A 20,687-nucleotide genomic window follows, 5' to 3' on the forward strand; every position below is an offset into this window, starting at 1 on the left:
CAGAAAACACCATTGATACATTACCAGAAACCCCTACGATTCTTTCACAACGTAGCACCTCAAGCCTACCATCAGATTACTTAGGTTCAACACCAACATCTGAACAAATACGTGAAAATCCCTTTAACCCCCCAAACCAGGCATCACGACTACCATATTGGACAACACATTCATTTACACAAGGTGAATTAAATTTAGTCAATAATCCAATAGATATTTCTACGGATACAACAACATCCTCATCACTACCAGAAACATTATCACTACCATCCACACCATCAATAAGCCAGATTTCACCACCACCTTTTAACTTAAATTTTCCAAATAATCTCGACGCCAGATATCGAGAACAATCATCAATAAATATTCCTTTAAGACTAGATTGGAATACATTTACAGCACCTCCACCATTATTTGGACAACATCAAGAAAGTAACCGCCTTCATAACTGGGCACTTAATAGATTACAATATCGCCAAGATATTCACAACGATATCCGTGATCACAATATTCAAATACTCCAACAAAACAGTTTACAATTAAAGTTTGAAATCACAGTTAAGTTAAATAATATTACCCAACATCCCTACCCATTAAATCCACCTAACATAACAGCTCAATCACTACCACCACCGTTTATAACTACTGAAGTAATATACAAATACGACAGATATACCAAAAACACAATTGGCTACATTACATTTTATAATCCATACTCAGGATTATCATACACATGTATATTCTAAAATTATTAATTTTTCTCCAACTCCTTTTTCTAGTAATCTCAAATCAAAACATAAACCCTTCCCCTCGTACAGGACCACAAGATTTATTATTAACACATTACGATTGTGAAGAAAATGAACAAAAAACACTACATAAATATGCAATAAATCAAGTATCACAATGTGAAACAGAACCACAAGCTATAGAAACCACAGATGTAATAGCAACACTCTATTCAAAAGCCCGAGCAACAACAGTTACAGGTTATAAATTCACAGCACTATTTTCCGAAAAGAAAGTACATTGTTCACAAGTCTCGAACGGAAACAAAAACCGACTTGACCATGAATCATTCTATCAGAGTAATATAGAACGTCTTTTACATCTCAATCCCGACGATTGTAAAAATGAATTACTTAGACTAAACATCACACAAAATAAAAACTCCCAAAGAAAGTTAGTTAATTTTCAAGTTTTTCCAGACTCTGTACATCAATCACAACTTGAAAGACACCAAGGACATATAAAACTAGACGAAAAATACCCGTATAACGGCGCACACGGACGATTAACCTATGACCTACACGATAAACATTGGATACCACACATTGGTATAAATGACCCATCAAACTGCAAAGCAGACACAAAAAATAAAGGATACCAAGAAATAATGTTTTTTGATTGGGAAATACAACTCGAAAAAATACAACTAACACGAGATTTATCAGATAATACAATGATCTATCAAGGAATCCGATTACCTTGTAAAAATGATCAAGGTTATTGCGACCCTACAACGAGAACACAAGCAACAATTGTTTGGTTCCCCGAAGATACATGTACAACATTTCAAATAGCAAAAATACACGCTCGTATGATAAAATTTCACGAAAAATATTTTATACAATCAATTCCATATGAACAAGTCCATCCATCACGAAAACTAAGTTCTAATTTTAGAAACATAGACAATATAGAAAATAAATTGACACGTTTTCAAATATATCAAGAAACAGAACTTGCATGTAAATACAGAAACCCACTTCACAAAACACAATACTCCGAGATATTAGTTGAATACGAAAAAGGATTCGACATGACCACTGGAAAAGTAAAAATCGACCCATATGCCACAGGTCATCCTCTAAACGAAGGAACATCCTATATACCAGTTAATTTTGAAAAAAGCAACGGACAACCTGGTGGACATCTAAAACCCCATGACACCAGAAGCACACGCTTACAAGAATTATCACTAATGAATACTACATATTTCGGTAATATCCACTATGATATTCATTTAGATATGAAACTAGATTATACAATTAGCCGAATTTTTCAAGAAATGTCACTCTCCGAATTAGAACACTACACCAACTATGCGAATTAGAACGAACACAAATATTACAATCACTTGCACTAGCAGTATTAAAAATACCCTATGCAGGATACTTATTATCTGGAAATAGATCAAATTTTTTAGACTATGAAGGAAACATCTTATGGTTTTATACTTGTACTAAAAAAGTATCACCACTATACGTTTTTGAAGATAAACGATGTTATAAAAGAATCCCTATCTTTTATAAGAATAAAGTACATTTCGTGGATACACTTTCACGAAGAACCTATTTCTGGGATACCGCAGTCCCATGTGGATCAGAAAACAGCCACAATGTAGTACAACTAAACCCTGATGAAAATAAATATTATCTTCTCACTCCATATCCCACATTAATGCAATCACTCAAAAAATTTTCACCAGAAAGCATTCGCGCTATTGCTCGAAACCCAAATATAGACTTACAATCAATAGGAATCTATTCAAAATCAGATATTCAACATCACATTAGAACACAACAATTCCAAGAATTATTAACACAAATGGACACTATACAAAGACAATCAATAGACCAAAATTTACGCAAACTTGCAGAAACCGCAGGATTTGCCGATATCTACACGCAAGACTATAGCGGATATTTTAAAGACATTAAAGATTATATATATCTAAACGGTGAAAAATACCGTCCCCAAGATATATCACCAATTAACATTTTTAGCTTTGTTACACTCAAAAATGAGATCCTCGATTTTCTAGGATGGCCCTACTACATCTTAGAAAAATTGACTATTTTATACGCAATGTTTAACTTTATTGGATTTCTTTTCTCACTTTTAAAAGGAATCTACAACACATGTGCTATACACACACAAGTAAACAGACAAGCAAGCGTAGCACGCATACTCTTTGCAGGATTTTTTGGAATCTTTTCTACATCTATAAACAAAATTCTTTTAGACGCACAAATAAAAGAATATAACACAAAAATAGCAACACGACAAAATACATACGACGAGGAACATAACAATGTAGACATAACGCCAACGGCACCACAATTACCAGCCCTACCAAATAACCATCCACTATCCCTAGTCCCACGAAATTTTCGAAATTTAGCCATCACACATAATCCAAATTTTCGACTCACCACATCACAAAGTCCCGTTCAACATATAATGACACACCAGTCACAAGATGATAATACTTATGAACAAATTATTGAACAACCCCATACCACCGCTTTTCAGTCTCAAAATAATCATTTTTTTAGCCCACGATGAGCCGCCAACTTGGATCACTACACCGATCAAATTCCCACCCAACCAATCTTACCTCTCCAATCCCAATAATACCACTTTTTGCTTTTCCGCCACCCGATTTTCCACCTAGTAATGTAACATCAGGCATGAATTCCGACACTAATTCACACATCTCAGTTTTATATTCCATCTCACAACTCAATAACCCGAATATTGAAACCCCCGATGAATTTGCCGACTCAGAACCATCCCCATCCAATAATTTTCATAACTCTTCTAATTTTTCTCAACCCCCTTTTCAACCCATATTATCCAATAACCCTGACCCCATTACTCCCACACCCTCTTATGCTTCCCAAGTTACCCCAACCTACTCCTCATACCATTCTGACCAATCATCTCATTCTCCAGACACCCCCCGAATCTCCCCAGAGCTAGATAATTTTATTACCCTTCAACAACAACCCTACCACCTTAATACCCCAACCATAAACCAAATCTCCTCCACAATAAATTCATCCAACCCCCCTACCCCTACACCCTCTTCAAATTATACTGAATCATTAGCACCATCATCCACATCAACTGAATCTTCACTCAACACTAATAGAGCTTACCGCACTTTTAAAAGAAAGTTCCCCAACCATCCTTTCCCAGCAAAACCAGGAACAGCCCGTGAATACATCAACCACCCCAAACATACTAACACAAAAGAATTTTTAGCCATCACCTTACCCTCATTCCCACAATACACCTTAAACACCCCCCACGACACTAACGAAACACGCAACTTTGTAGGTGAATACGTTTTAATGCCCACTCTCTCTTGGACCTCATATTATCATTTTACTAACCCTCTTTGCTTACCTTTATCTAACACTCACATCGATATAGAGCGAAATACGGACATGCTATATCGACTCACTACACCACTAACCGCTAGACAATTTACTTACCTTGGATATAAAAAATCACTAAAAACACACACTGCACCTAGAGCTAACGAATATACACTCGAATACTATGATCACAACATCATCAGAGCTAACCAAGATCAATTCTTAGACGACGATCGCTTCGCTAATCCACAAATTACCGAGAAATTTTTCATCAAGACACCATATATATTTACACTAAACATCTTCGACCGAAAGTTTGATCACATTATTTCAGAAGCACTAACAGACACACAAGCATACGAAAGTTTTAAAGAACGCTTCCAAATATTTTCACTAACCTTTCATTTCCTTGCACCACACGAAAGAGATTTACACTGCTCACACGATATTATGTTGCGCACTAAACAAACCCACACATATAGTTATTATCGCTTCATCCAAAATCACTTTGACCTACACACACCCTCTAGACAACCACACCATCGTTTTCAATTCCTTAATTCCAAATACACTTCACCATTTTTCCTAAATTTCACATATTGTATTAAAGACACTAACCTTCATGGTATTCTTCGTAATTATGACCCCATAACCTAAATGTACATCTTCTGTCCCATCACCAAGACCTTCAACGCCGAAGAATCCCGACCCTTCCTTATCCCGCACGAGTTTGTACAACCTATAGAAATCCCAATTCTAGAATTCATCCACAACACTAAATTCAATCACAAATTATATAATCTATTCCAAAACACACCTTATGAGTTTGCAGTTGGCACTGAAGAACTAACCACTATTAAGGCACTTCAATTGCTTTGGCCACTGCTTCAGACTAAAAATATCATCCGCATCTTAGCTAAACTACTAACAACTTCAGAACTAATTCACGACATCTTCCCCCACGGTTTTTTCCCCGACGACTAACAGGTAAGTATGAATTAAATGAATATTACTAACTAATTAAAATATTAAAAAACTCACCATACTTTATCCATGTTTTCTTTAGATTTTTAGCCTTCATCCGACAATCACCTACAAAGACCACAAAAGACAAATAAAAATCGCAAATTTCATCAAACAGATTTCAAAAATTCTATTAATCTCTTACACTTATAAATTTATAAATTTAATACCAATGCAGTAAATTCATTTCTAAAATTTTCCCCACAAGCAGTAAATCTAATTATAATGAAAATTTGTAACTTAAAATTCCCCCATAACTAGCAGTAAATTTCCAAATTCTATGCAGTAAATTAATAAAATGCAATTGCAGTACTAACCTTTTGATATTTTCATTCATTCGCACAGAAATTCTATCCACACTCGCACAGCTCGCCCACGAAGAATTGTTTAAAATAATGAATTTCAGTTTCAAGTTTTCACACTCAACAACTCTAACATATAATAACATGTTTCAAACCTTCCTTTAACCCGGTTGGAAAGGAATCATATACTAAACAAAACTAACCAACGCAGCTTACTAAATACCACAAATCATAGAATAACAGCATGACTAAGAAAAGGAAACCAACGGTACCCAAACCGGATTAACCCAGTTTAAAACTGGATAATTTATTCTTTTGAAGACTATTATAAAGTCTAAGAAAGAAATAATAAAACACAAAAAAGTCGAAAGACAAACCCATACCACGAACAATTTGCTTTTTGGAAAAAGGACATAACCAACAAGACATAAGAAAAACCACAACAAACCCAACATAAAACGTTGTCACATAACAGGACCCCTCACAAAAACCGCATGAAATCATACTCCCACTCCTGGCCTAACCCACCAGGAAGGACGTCCTGAGCATGCTCTATAGCCGGCCTAACCCACCGTGCTACATCCACGCTTTGTGACCACACCTCTATTTTTAATAAGAGCTACTCAATTGTGAGTAACTCTTCAAAATAACCGAACTAAAACAAAAAGCTTTTGTGAAAACAACTAACTAAAATCATAATTAAAAAATATTAAACTAATAAATGTTTTATTAAATGTAAATTACATTATGCAATACATAGATCAGAATACAACACCAAGGACGAACATCTAAAGACAAAACGACCCCACTACATTCGAGAGAGAATGACCAACCACAATCGATATGCCACTCACAATCACAACTCAAAGGATTTAGAGTACGACTTGACTTCGCAGAAAAGGACTTCATTGAACTAGACCAATGACCACCTCGATGTTCAAGTATACGTACAGATCCGAGTAACCAGGCATCCCCTCCACGCACAATCTCCACGCCATTCCCAAACTAGATCAGACACAAAAGAAGTTCTCCACGCAGAACAGAAAAACCTGACATAGCCAACCATTCTGAAATCAGATTTGAGTTTGTTGCGAAGACTTAGTCGTTGTCACTAGAAGACACAACGTCTTATGTCTCTAACTCCAGCTTCCTGGAACTTCTCTAACAAAAAGGAAACAGAAGAAATAAGATGTTCGCCAAACACCAACGTCCATCATCCATCCTTCGAATTGCAGAAGAACTATTCTAAAAAACTCTGTAAAACCCGGATGGGTGGAACCTGATCTAAACTACATTTTATGATTGGATAATTTAGATATTTTACCAATGTAAAGTATTTAATATTAACCAATCATGATCCATCTAACTAACAACCCACTTATTTGTAAGTGCTGAAGTTACTTGTAATTTCAGCACCAGAGAGATTTGAATTTAACTTAGAAATTAGTTGGACTCTCCCGAGCACTTCAACAGCCGCAATAGACCAGTATACCCTAGATCTATTGAGCCTAGCAGAGACTAGTTAAACAACCTGAGACTAGATAGTATAAGAGTAAGATTAGGATCGGTATTAGACTAAGAAGTTGCACGAATCTATCCGGCCGAAAATAAGATAGCGTGACGAGCAGACGGTGTACCCTATCCGAAATTACTCTATGAGTTAACCAACTCGGTCCTAACTCACTAAGCCATGACAAGCAGATTTCATCCCCATACTTAACCTAACCTTGTAGAGCTACTCGTTACAGCATAAAACTAATGCTCATGTACAATGGGGGGCGGAGGGGTGGCGTGAGGAAAAAGAGCAGTTTTTGCTCCTCTCATTGTCGCTTCTGCTACTCTCTAGACTATATCCTACCTGTGATCTGGCCTTTGTAGTGCTAATGGATCCGATGGCCAGATCCACCTCCTGATCCAGTACTGCTCCCACCAGCCCTACCCACTTCTGGGTGCCCTGTTTGATTGCACCTGCGGGGAAGTTGCCAAAGTATAGCTCATAGTCGAAGGCCAAGTCATGTGACATACGCTCCACCAAGTCAACCTATGGGCAGGCACCATACGATGTTCAAAAAAATACCCGACCCATATCACTAATTAGAGCATCAACATAACTTTCAATGAATCGAAGAAGTAGTTACGTAAAAATAAACCTGCATAGTCTACATAGTCAAATAACTAATCATAGTAATGAACTGTTTCCAAAGAGGTCTACACAATCGAATGTATAAATAAGGAACTCTTTTACGACAACAGCACTTCGAGATTGAGCCATATGATTAAAAATTATTCGATTTGAGCTTCCAGAATATGAGTTGCAGTTCAATGATATTTTACACAGATTTCTTATTTGAGTCTGCTCGTTTTTTATCTAACTTAGTTTCATCTAACGAAATAGTTTTTGACAATCTCGAAGACGATGTTAATGCAGTGATGGTTGTTAGGAAACACGCTTGCCTCAAGCCCGATACAACAGTGTCTGATCTGGTCGAAGTGCGAAGCATTGGTCTGGAAGGAGAGATGTTTGGGAATTCGGATCAACTCCACCCTGCTCAGAGGATCCGACCCATTGTCGACTATTGGGTAGCACGCTTTGCCCGTGTAGCACTTAAACGTTGCTTCAAGTTAACATTTTCCAATTGATACGAAAACTTTTTTAAATTATTTCTATTATTTCAGTATGTTTATTTGATTCAGAAATGACAGATCATTATTGAAGGTGTCCAAGTAAGTAATGCGTATTTTTCCGTAAAAAGTTTCAATTTAATACAACTACTTACCCTCCTGTCAGCACCTGGTTGTTTTAGAACTAGGAATGGTTCTATGGCTGCTATTGCAATTTTGATTCTACGTCTGGCGTTGTTGCCAAAATCTGGGACTGCGTAGGTGTTGCCGGTCCAAACAATGTGATCCAGATCTACTTGACGTTTCTCTGATATCTGCCCTTTGATGCTCCAGTGTCTTGCTCCTCCTACACCCGATCCTCTGGAGTGTAAGTTCAGTACCTGATACAAACCACTGAGCGGCCGCTTGCAGTACGGGTTGAAATTCATCGTACTCATCAAACAGCTGCAAAGACAGCAAATTAAAAACCGTGAATCTGCATGTGACCTTAAAACTACTTACAAACAATCCAGCCATCTGCATCAGATTTATGTTTTTTACATAGATACATGGATCTGTTTTGATAGCGTTTATACACAGCAGGGGTGGAACCAAGATTTTTCGAGGGGAGGGGGGGGGCAGTTTTTCAAAAAAATTTTCGACCTTTTTTTAGGCCGACCAATTTGATTTTGCGAGCTTTCCCGGAGCATTAAAAATCCCCTGTTTTGGTCAACTTTTCTGCGCTTTTAGGCAATTTTAGGCACTTTTTGGATGGAAAATTTTGATCAAAAAGTTGCTCTTTTTCAGCCGCGCGCTCCCTTCTCAAAATTATTATACATTGGCGCCAAAGGCGCCTTTAGAAAGTTTAGTTTTTAAGGTCCGTCACTAAATAAATAGTACAAAGGTATCTTTGGGTCGGCAGGGGGTCGACTCCCTGAGGGAAAGAAAAGCGTCCGCCCACCGCCCACTGCCCACCGCCCACCGCCCACTGCCCACCGCCCCCCCCCCCCCCCTATACCCGCCCCTGATACATAGATAGTTTAATTATATTATATTATATATATATATATATATATATATATATATATATATATAATATAAAATAATTAAACTATCTATGTATCAGGGGCGGGTATAGGAGGGGGGGGGCGGTGGGCGGTGGGCGGTGGGCGGTGGGCGGTGGGCGGTGGGCGGTGGGCGGTGGGCGGTGGGCGGTGGGCGGTGGGCAGTGGGCGGTGGGCGGACGCTTTTCGGTGGGCGCAGATATATATATCAGTTTAAATAGTTCATGTTTCCAAGTTTCCAATAAAAAACTTCTAGGCGACAAGCTTACTCTCTAAATCTGTTTGCGAAGACGATTCTTCTGAACTCGGGTATTGGTTGGGTGCGTTCGGACAGTTGCAGGTCTCTCTGGAAGTTGACCTGGGAGTAAGCTGGGTTCTGGTACTTGATACTGACCAGGTCTTTCGTGGCATTGATGAGGATGTCTATGGAGCTGTTGAGTGCGAAGCCCACATTGGCATCTGGTTTCCTCCTCACAGCCAGCAGTCCATCCGGGTATGTGTCCAAAAATTGTGTCTCGTCTGTGATCATGTCTTCGGGGATTATGATAGCCGGTCTAAAAAGCCATTGAAAAGTTTTTATTCCGATCATCCCCTGTTATGTGAAGGAGCTGCAGCATAGGGTCTGTTTTTTAGACTAATAGATAAAGACTGACAGGATCTTGATTAGAGGCGGACCTCCAATTTTTGGCTCTACCAAGATTTTAACGTCATTTAAGCCATTATTTACCACTCGATTTTCCTTTTTCCACCTAATCGAATCATTCTTTCTAGAAAAAAATAATCGAAAAATTTTGATAAAGGAAAAATATTTGTAGCTTCTTTCTCAATTTGAAAATTTTTTTTGCGTGTTATTTTTCTTAAATAAGTGTTCAACAACATTGTTTTTAAACAGAAACCGGTTATTATTGTTTACATTGATATACTATATAATTTGAAGTGAATACCGACTGATAGGTTGGATCATTAGTTTTAAAAAAATGAGAACCAAGGTTTTCAATAATAGTTAGGTACTGTTGTGGAGAAGCTGCCTTATTACTGATGTTGTCTGTGCTACCTTATTCTTCGGAAGAGGTAGTCGCACTTTTTGAACAGGAGCGAGGCGTCGGCTTTGCTGCCGTGCAGGATGAACACGGTCAATTTGCTCATCTCCATCTCCTTGCACGTGGCCCCGTCCTGGTCGTTTCCGTGCCACGTCACATTGTGCACTGTCATGTCTTTGTCAAACACCCCGTTGTAGTAATACTCTCGTGACTTGGCGAAGAACTGTCTAAAGATTGGAAGCAGGATATAAAGCACTCAAATATCTGGTGTTCATGCTGATAGCAGTTTAATTTGCCGCCAGTTATTTGAAAACAAATGAAACTGCGCAAAACATATTGCGGATTTATGGATTGCTATTCCGACCATTGAAAGTGGGGAGAAACTTTGTATTCGGATGTGTTTTATGGCGGGCTTATGGATTGTTGTTCCGACACTGAACGTGTGGAGGCACTTTTTTCGGGTGTGTTTTCATGGCGGATTTATGGATTGTTGTTCCAATCACTGAACGTGTGGAGGCTTTTTTTTCGGGTGTGTTTTAGAGTTTTTCTTTTTTTTCGCTTTCCACGCATAATTATGCACTTCCCAGACAAACATTCAACTAAATATTGCGCTACCCGTGCATAACAGTTTTCCAAAAAAAAAATTTGTGAAAAAGTAAGTCGAACATCGTTTTTCTTTTTTCATTTGTATTTCATTTTTTTTGGACGAATGCTGTTGATTATGCCTTATTCAAAAACTTTCTACACTTTAGTATGGTTTTCTCATTCCAATGACAACAAACAACTGCTTTTGAAAAAAAGAGATGAAAATTTGCAAACAAGAGATGAACAAACAAATTTGAAAAAAAGAGATGAAAATTTTTTTTGAATATGGTCGGAACATTCTGAGCTACCTGCACAGCAACAGGATATCCTTGATTTGTCTTCTTTTTGCTTTTCACTCAAAATCAAGTACCACAAACAAATAGTCGAACTGGGTCGATCGATATATCATATTAAAGCCCTTGTTGTTCCGTTCACTGAAAGTGGGGAGGCATTTTTTCGGGTGTGTTTTTATGGCGGGATTATGGGTTTCCACGCATAATCAGGCACCACATTTTTGGCCACATGTTTAGCCTGATTGTTGTGATAAACTTAATAAATAGTTTCAGGAGTGAAATTAAACACAAATTGAATTCACTGGGCACTGACTATTGGATCATCATTGCACTATTCTTGGCATCTCTGCATTTTTCCTGTCCCATTTCTGGCTCCTTCTGGACGGTGCATGATTTAGACACCAATGCTTCTCTTGATGCCCGATTTCTTCTCAAAACTAGCCTGAGAGCAAAAAGATAAGTATTATCTTCAGATATACAATCTTGTAAATATCCTAACGACGCCACCAAATAAATCTGATCCGAACGGTAGTCCTAACTCAAAAGGAGTCCGAGCTCCTATTGATTTTGTAGCTAAAACTATTCCGATCGATACACAAAACTTGATTACAGGTTCAAGTTTTCTTTAGCTGACTTCGTCACAACAAAGGAGCTACCCAACGACGTGACAATTCATTCTTACCGGGGTCTTTCTGCAAGAAAAACTCTCAGTAATCAGAAAGTACATTGAAGTAGAGCTCAAATCAATCACTTTCCAGGATGGCACTAACTCGTTGACGAGTGATCTCCGCGAATGAGGCGACGAATTGTTTGAAGATTTTTGTGCGTCCATCATTGTAATAGAGCACAAGTGCAGGCCTGGAACTATTAAAATTTGTCAAGTTCCTCATGTTAAATCAGGACCTCATTCAACAAGTGACAAAAAAACCGAGTTCAACCACCTTATTGAAAACAAATTTCAGAAAAAGAAATACCACGTTGTTTTAGTTTACGAAAAAATTGTTCAGATTGACAAATATGAATCACTTTTCTATGATGAAGTACATTTGCTTAGATCGGTAAAGACTCTGAAGAATGCCATAATGGAAAAGGTGGTACCGATATCGATCTTATCGCCTCGAATTATGTCACAGTGTTTCAGTGAACTGCGCAAATATGGTGCCTACTAAATCGATATCTAAATTCAAAGGTGGGTACACAGCTTGCACCTATAGTGCAGTTTTTTATCTCTTTTTTCAGATGACATCGAAGTAAACCCGCCCAGTCATGCCTCATGAGAACCTCAAAAGCATTGCGAAACAACACCTTGAGTACATCAAGTTTCTAACTCCCTAAATTACAGAAGCCTAAAAAAACAAATACGCTGAAATACGTTTCCTTTCAGAAATTATTGACTCAAACACTAAAATTGGTCTCATTGAAATTTGGCTGGATGAAACATGCAATCATCTCACCTACTCCTTCTGTATGTCAACCCATAAACGATGTGACCGAAATAAACCACGCTCTGGTCAAAACTCAGGAGGGGTATACTTCTTCTTATACCAACAAAGTTCAACCCTAAAATCCGGGAAGACATAAATTTCGAACGTCCCGTCCACTTCGAAGGCATCTGGGTAGAATTTAGTCCAATCAAATCAAAAATCAAAAAGGCAGGTAATATCTTTTGCTTACAATCAACACAAGCAGTTTGAACAATTATTAATTGAAGACACATTGGAAGGTACTGATTATGTAGCTTCGGAAACCAGAAATTTAACTATTCTTGGAGATCTCAACATCAATTACCTGAACAAAGCAACACCAAAATTGTCAACGATTTGTTTAAACCATATAACTTGTCCTTAGCAAATAAAACATGCCAACATTTAACTCGGCACATAACAGATCTCTCTTGGATTATATTATCACAACCAAATCTTTTTGTAAGGAAACTTTTGTTGCTGAAGCATCCTTTAATACAGACAAGGAAAAATAGCCCACTTCGAACTTTGATGTTCAACAATAAAAAGCAATGAAAATTGATTTTGTGAGACTGTGAACAAAAACCCATTGTTTTTTTATCTACCAAGAACAAACAGTTTCAAATATTTTACTTAATTTCGAACAAATATTCGCAGAAGTTTTGTATATTCATGCACCAATTGAAAAGAAATTTGTCAGTAATAAACCACCACTTCAATTATCTTAAAAAAGTTATGAACACAATAGACGAACCGTTTAGATTGAAAAAAGAAATGGCACTAAGAAATATTCAGTCTTCACAAACTGCTTTAGATTATCAAACCTATAAACGCGCAAGAAATTTACTCAGCAACCATCTTTATATACAAGAATGAGATGTAAGCTCTATTTCAGAATCTTGACAGTCCCAAAAAGCAATGGAAGTTCATCAACTCCATAAAAAAAAACATTGAAGCAAACTATCCAGATAGAATGATTGCGGATTTCATTGAGTAATTTAATCAATGATATTTAAAAGAAAATTGACTTGCTTAGTTACAATTTTTCAATTTTAGGCGTCTATAAATATTGCAATGTCCACCAAACCTACCGCTCTGAGAACTGATACCAAAAAATTTTAATTCAGATATGTCACTGGCAAAGAAAAGTTTGAAGCAATTTTTTTGCTTCCAATCGATAAGCTTTTAGGACCCAGTAGAAAAACTGTTTGGGCCCTGAAAGACAGTGTGCAAACAATCAAATCTATTTTAACAAAGATTATTTACCAATGTATCTCGAAAACTGAATGTCCACAAGCTTGGAAAAAGCACATGTTATTCCCGTATTCAAAAAAGGAGATACAGTCAATCCGATCAACTACCGGCCAATTTTCATAACACCAGTTGTCTCTAACTTTTTTTCCAGCTCAAATAAATCAAATTTTGTTTGTTAATAACATTCTAAACCGCAAACAATTTGTTTTAGGCACGGTTATTCGACTAATGATGCTCTTCTATACACAATAGAAAAAATCAGATTCCATCTGGATAAACATAATGCAGCAGCAGCGGATATTTTAGATCTCTCGAAAGCGTTTGGTTCCCTTGCACATCCCGTCCTTGAACAAAAATTGAGGAATCTTGGTTTTGAATCATCAGCCACTGATCTAGTAAATTCTTTTCTAGAAAACACACAGCAGTAAACAATTGTGAATAGTGCTTATTCAGATAAGCTCAAGTTGGAGCAAGATGTACCCCAGGGTGCTGAACTAGGACCTCTGCTGTTTAACTAATAAGTTAATGATAAGCCAGAAGTTTTAGACAAGTCATGTACTCTTGTACAGTATGCCAATGATACAACACTGCTAAGTTTCCATTCAAATCCGATATCCGCAACATAAATCATTGAATCGTGTTTCAACAGATTACTCTCATGTTTTAATTTAAACCAATCAAAGATAATTGTAATCAAAACTCAGTTCATCATTTTCTCTGCTCCATCACAAAAGAAACTCATAGAAAACTGCAAGCTGCAAGTACGAAATTACCAAGTCAAGTCCGTCAAGTTTCTCGGTGTTAAGATAGTTCCATGTTTTAATTTTAAAAAATAACTAAGTCTTACAGAAGATGGTACTGTAATCCAAACAATCAAATGCATTAGAGATGAAATTCCCCTACGAAGCAGAATCCTTTTACTCATTACCCTTTCATTAAGCCATTGACAGTATCATTGCATGCTTTTGAATGGTTGTACTGAAGAAAATCTAGACAAGCTGGAAAAGCAAAAAAAATGGGGTATGCGAGTTGTCATTAACATAAACATAAGAGATTTTGTCACATATGTAAGGAAAAAAAACAGAAAATTCCCACTGCTAGAGATATAATCAAATACAGATCGACACAATATCTTCATAAATTAGGCCAAAACAGAATTAGAGCATTTATTTTCCTGCAGTTTCCGAATTCTAAATTCCGCTTTAATCATTCCATCGGCTCAACTTTCCTGCCACGTTTGTGCAAAACCTAATTCTTTCGCAGGTCATTCCTATTTACATCAATCAAAATTTTTAACTTGGTAATTCAAAAAATCATCTCCATGAAAAAAATCTGTACGCTATCAAACAAATCAATTAAAAACCGCATACTAGAGCTGAGTTCTAATACATACAAAGGGCAGACTCTACCAACACCCAACTTCCCCCTTACTTCTTAGGGAGCGTCTTATTTAATCTTATGTATTCAGTGACTGATGAAACTTTTTCTGTTCATGTATTTAATAATAATGTACACTTGTTCCATCTACAATCAGTTTTGTAACTGCAAAAGTTGATGCAACAATGAAGCGTATTTTCTCTCTCTCTCTCTCTCTCTCTCTCTCTCTCTCTTTCTCTCAGTCGTAATTTGAACCCTATTAAAAAATTGTCAAAAAAATTTTCAACAGTTAAGAGAAATACAGTTTTTTTGTTTGCTGTCTACTTTGGAGAAAAAAAGGCAAGCGAACAGTCTTAAATACGCAAGTAAGACTTAAAACTTTACTTTTGCATCAGTAATGAGAATATTGAAGCTTCTTTTAGCGCCTTCTTGAAAAGAAAAAAAAACTTATTTTGTTTTTCTGAATAAATTTTTAATAGTAACTGTTCTCAATTACGTATCAACTCTTACTATCAAATATTTTTTTTTTCGGCTCATAGACGAACGAACAATACATTATACCTTGGAAAAAAATATATGTTTTTTTTGAGGTCAGAGTTTTCTTTGCACTGCAGCCAACCAGGGGCTGATTTAGGGGAGGAGGCGGACGCTCCTTCATCGGGGGTTCGACCCCCAGCCGACCCAAAGGGTGACCGATTAAATTTTTCTAGAGTCGCCTTCGCAGAAAATTTTGTCAAAATAGGGTCTCTATAGTGATTTGGAAGAGCTCAGAAAATCAATAAGATCGACCTACCTAAAAAAATGTCGACAAATTGCAAGTTTTTTTGAAAAACTGCTCCCTCGAGAAAATCCTAGATCTGCCCCTTCAACCAGGTATTTTTGTTTGTTTCAATCATCATTATAATAGACGGAAACATGGAACACTTCTGATGGAAGTAACTGATTACTTTTGCTCGTTGGTCGGTGGAGTTTTTGTTTGGGTATGGCTATGGCTTGACCTTTTACCTAGTAGCACTTTCAGAAGGAGTTTTTTTTCTTTAATATCTGAAAGACATGGATGCTTCGGCTTAGGTTGACGCACTCAATGAGAAGAAGCTATGTCGGTGCCCACCTCAAGGATTTGATCCTCTCAGTTCTCAAAGGGCTCTCCCTTTGATACTATGTAAAGAGAACCATTGCCATTGGTCTGCCAGCCCTGGAAATTTTCTAAAAAAAAATTTTGACGCCGAAAAAGACTCTTTTAGCTCCCCATCATAGATTTTTTCGACGCCAAAAAAGGACTCTTTTAGCTCCCCCTCATTGAGTTTTTTCAAAGTTTTGTCTTGAGTTACATATCCCATTGCAAACAACTTCAACCACCATTTACAACTTCGTAAGATCAATTTATTAAAATTGCTTTGCATGTCAGGTGGGGTAAAATGGCACAAAACCAAAAAAATATATATCTTTTCAAACTACGTAGGCTGAGGTATAACCCGAAGGTTAACCCTTCAGCTTAACTGAGCTCTGGTATTTTTGCAACTGCAAGAGCTCACCTGCGCATCTAGCTCAAGTAGCGCATGTGCAAATTTCATACCAGCAATCTTACGAGCTTCCCTGCCTCGTGCGCAACAGTGCACCAAGTTTGAAGATCGAGCGTATTTTGGGCACCATTGCATAACATTTGACTGGAGTGTCAAACTTTTTTGACTGAAGGAGGCTAAATAAATATTTTCGGGGACTTCTGAAAACCGGGACTTTGGGAAAACAGTCGACAAAGTTTTGAAAAACTCGTGAGCACCAAAATTTTGCAATAAAATTAGAACTCCTAATTTAGCTCTTTTTCTGCTTAACGGTTTCACTTTCCATACTGTTTCAAATAATATTCGGTAAAGAGCTTGAGTCTTAATTTTGAGATTTTGTAATATTCAATATATAAATGCAGTTAAAGACAATGTAACACTTGATTGCGCTGTTTGATTTGGTTGATACAAATGCGATCACTTTATTTTTTGGCCTCTTTCAAACATGGCTAAATTTTGAGCAAATGAGAAGGTGGTCATTTTTTCCTGGAGTTTTTTTGTGTTTTTTCTTCCTGTCTAGGTAAAACTCTGCAGCTTGATTGAAATAAAATTAAATAATTACCAAACATTCTATACTTTTGCCGGTTCTGGCTCATTTAAAAGTCGGCCTAAAATTGCAAGCACAACCGTTTGAGATGGAAACTGTCGACCTCAACTAAAAGTCGATCATAGATCTTGGTGGCTAGGAAATTTTGAATGACGGTTCCGTGTCTGAACCAAACAGTCCCATACAAAACAGTCCAATACAAAACAGTCCGGAAAAATATGAAAATGAATGAAAAAACAGTCCGATACAAAACAGCCCGAAAAACAGTCCCAAGTAATCATTGTTTTAACAAACCAGTAGGCCGAGAATTGTCTTTGTTCAACTAACATAAAACACAAAATAGTGACCGCCGCAGTCGCGCCAACGTGCTGCAAGCTTGCCAACAGAGGGTAGGAATTAATACGAAAGTTAGAGCCAGTTATCGCCGCAAAGCGTCGACGCGCGTGCAGAGCGCCCACCAGCGATTTCAAACCGGACTGTTTTGTATTGGACTGTTTTTTTCCTTCATTACATGAGGTTGAGCTCGGTTCGGTTATAACCTTTTCGGTTTGGTTCGGTTACTCAAAAAAATCAAAAAATAAATTTCAATTGAAGCAAAGAAAAAGATAAGTTCCCTTTTTAACGAGTTTTTCGGTATGGCTTTCCAGAAGGTTTGCTCGCTTTCTGCTGATCCCATTTCTGCAAGTACAACCGCTTCTGGAAAAGTTTTCTTAAACTCCCCTACTCAGAGTGAAGTTCATTTATTTGTTTTCTCACAGAGTTGTTGGCTATATCTTAGATAAAAGCGTATTTTCCAGAAACATACGGTATTCAGGGGTCCTCAAAAAGTTGTATTTTCTCCTTTTGTATAACGGCTGTAGAATTTAATGTTCCGACTTTCGATACGAAAGTAACGGAATATTTGTGCTCGGAGTGGGTTTTTTTTTTCTTCAGACAAATTTCGACTTTTTAACTAGCCATTTTTGACGTTTTTTTTTAATATCATTCGAAAGGTATTGTTGTCCTGAGCTCAAATTTGAAAAGATATTTCACCTGTGATCATTTTTCGTAAAACTATGGGGGCTTAAAGATTGACATTTTAGCCAATTTGGGACAATTGACGCGCGATATATTTCGCGCTATTAACGCGTAAGAGGAGATTTAATCCGTCTTAAAAATTGTTCCAAATTGGTTGAAAGAAGCTTATTTGCCATAATTGATTTGTTACAAGGAACGAAATCTATCCTTTTGTCCTTTATATGGCGTGTGGGGGGATGATTTTCATAAAAAAACTTCAAATTTCAGAAGAAAAAAAATTTTCATTTTTTTTACATTCAAGTTTTTGATGTTATTACTGCTCCATAAACCTCAAAAGTCAGTCGGAACATTCAGGGCTTCGCCCTGATACGAGCAGTCTTGTTGTGATATGTTGTGGCAATACTCTCAATATTAGCCAGCCAGAAATCAGCGATTATCACACGAAAAAAATTGAACAATGACAGCAGTTGTTGCATTTGGTTTCGGCTCGTTTTGTTTTGGTTCGGTTCGGTTATTAATCAGTCGGTTCGGTTAAACGCTGAACCCTATTGACGGTGCTATCTATTCAACAAAAAATAGTCCATAAAATTCCCCCCTCGATTTCTCAATAGTATATAAAATTTCCCCCTCGATTTAGAGGGCATAAAATACAAGTTTTTCAGAAATTGAATTCGGGGGCAAAAAATTCTTGTAATTGGTCAAAAAAAATCATTCGATACTAAATTATGATTAATATTTTAAATTATTAACAGAATAAAATAGATTTTCGGTAATAAAAATTTTTCCAACAGTATATTCAGCACGCTTGTTTCAAATGGTTATTGTTCCGACTTTCGATACGAAAGTAACGGAATATTTGTGCTCGGGGTGGGTTTTTTTTTCTTCAGACAAATTTCGACTTTTTAACTAGCCATTTTTGACGGAATTTTTTTAAATCATTCGAAAAGTATTGTTGTCCTGAGCTTAAATTTGAAAAGATATTTCACCTGTGATCATTTTTCGTGAAGTTATGGGGGTTTAAAGATTGCCATTTTGGCCAATTTAGGACAATTAACGTGCGATATATTTCGCGCTATTAACGCGTAAGCGGAGAGTTAATCCGTCTTAGAAATCGTTCCAAATTGGTTTAACGAAGCTTATTTGCCATAATTGATTTGTTACAAGTAGCGAAATCTATCCTTTTGTACTTTATATGGCGTGTGGGGGATGAGCTTCATCAAAAATTTCTAATTTTTGAAGAAAAAAAGTTTTCATTTGTTTTTTTTTACATTTAATTTTATAATGTTATTACTGCTCCATAAGCCTTAAAAGGCAGTCGGAACATTCAGGGCTTCGCCTTGATACAAGCAGTCTTGTTTTATTGGGAATGAATTTTCCAAATTAATTCATGCTTAGGGAAAACATTTTACGGTATATCATTTAAGAGAGAGATTGTACGGTTGATCCATGTAATTGTATATTTTGTAATGACAGTATTAATGAAAAACGGTTTTTGACAAAATATACAATATTTATGATCAAGATTTTTGTCTAATACATACACTTATATTTTTGCCTACCCGTACCCAACAAAAGCTTCTAATCTAGATAGAAACGTTATATAGATAATCTAACCTAATGTTGTGTATTTTCTGTACAGAAAATAATGCATTCTCATCTAACATTAGAATTATACTATATCTGGAAAGAACAACCAGAAGTAAATTCACTTCTCAACTGCAACGAGATAAACATGCTTCGATTAAACATAAAAACCACACAAAAGTAGAAGAAAAACTCAAATCATTGATTATATTGAATTCAAATTGAAATTTCAAAAAAATTCCCAACAATAAGCCACTTTTTTTGGCTGCATTTCATTTGCCTAGTACTTTTCAGTGCTTGATTGTTAGAAGCTCCTATTGTTTTTTTTTCGTCTATCAAAAGCTATCCAAAAATAACATGAGGGTTTTGATTTTGATTAATTTTTTGACTATAAACCTATTTAAAAAATTAGTAGTCAGATCCCCAAAAAAAATTATCAAAACGGAAATTATCAACCAGACAATTTTAGTTCAGCCATCCCATTGTTTGTTTTAAAACTAATTGGCATCAATATCTGTTAAGACACAAGGCGCTTTAGAAAATTTTAAGAGTTAGTCGCCCAGTGTTAAATTATTACTGAAGTGGAACCTTTTGCAAAAATTTTGCAGGCAGGATTGAAGGTTGCCGTTTTTCTCCTCTGCAGGCCGTTGAAATCCATTTTAGAATTGGAGTTTTTTAAAATTGCCTTTTTATTTAAAGCATACGGAAGGCAACTGGATCACGATTTTCTCATTTCCAATTTTCACAAACTTGAAATTTTAACCACTTGGTTAAATATACACATCGATACTAAAAAAATTATCATA

At 36.7% G+C, this 20,687-nt stretch overlaps 2 protein-coding genes across 2 annotated transcripts in view; one reads left to right on the top strand and one right to left on the bottom strand.

The window, feature by feature from the left end:
- The window catches only part of LOC134838851 (uncharacterized), a 224,900-nt gene that overhangs the window by 64,009 nt on the left and 140,204 nt on the right, over positions 1-20,687 (top strand). The window lies entirely within an intron of this gene.
- LOC134839831 (glutamate receptor ionotropic, NMDA 1-like) overlaps positions 1-20,687 on the bottom strand; it is a 61,262-nt gene that overhangs the window by 18,945 nt on the left and 21,630 nt on the right. Inside the window, exons 4-8 of the mRNA XM_063855454.1 lie at positions 10,214-10,426; positions 9,429-9,713; positions 8,272-8,560; positions 7,949-8,098; positions 7,353-7,535 (exon numbers count right to left, since the gene is read on the bottom strand). Of these exons, the coding sequence (XP_063711524.1) occupies positions 7,353-7,535; positions 7,949-8,098; positions 8,272-8,560; positions 9,429-9,713; positions 10,214-10,426 (1,120 nt within the window). The remainder of the gene's footprint in view (positions 1-7,352; positions 7,536-7,948; positions 8,099-8,271; positions 8,561-9,428; positions 9,714-10,213; positions 10,427-20,687) is intronic.

Source organism: Symsagittifera roscoffensis, chromosome 2 (genome assembly GCF_963678635.1).
Source record: "Symsagittifera roscoffensis chromosome 2, txSymRosc1.1, whole genome shotgun sequence".
NCBI classification, from domain to species: Eukaryota; Metazoa; Xenacoelomorpha; order Acoela; family Convolutidae; genus Symsagittifera; species Symsagittifera roscoffensis.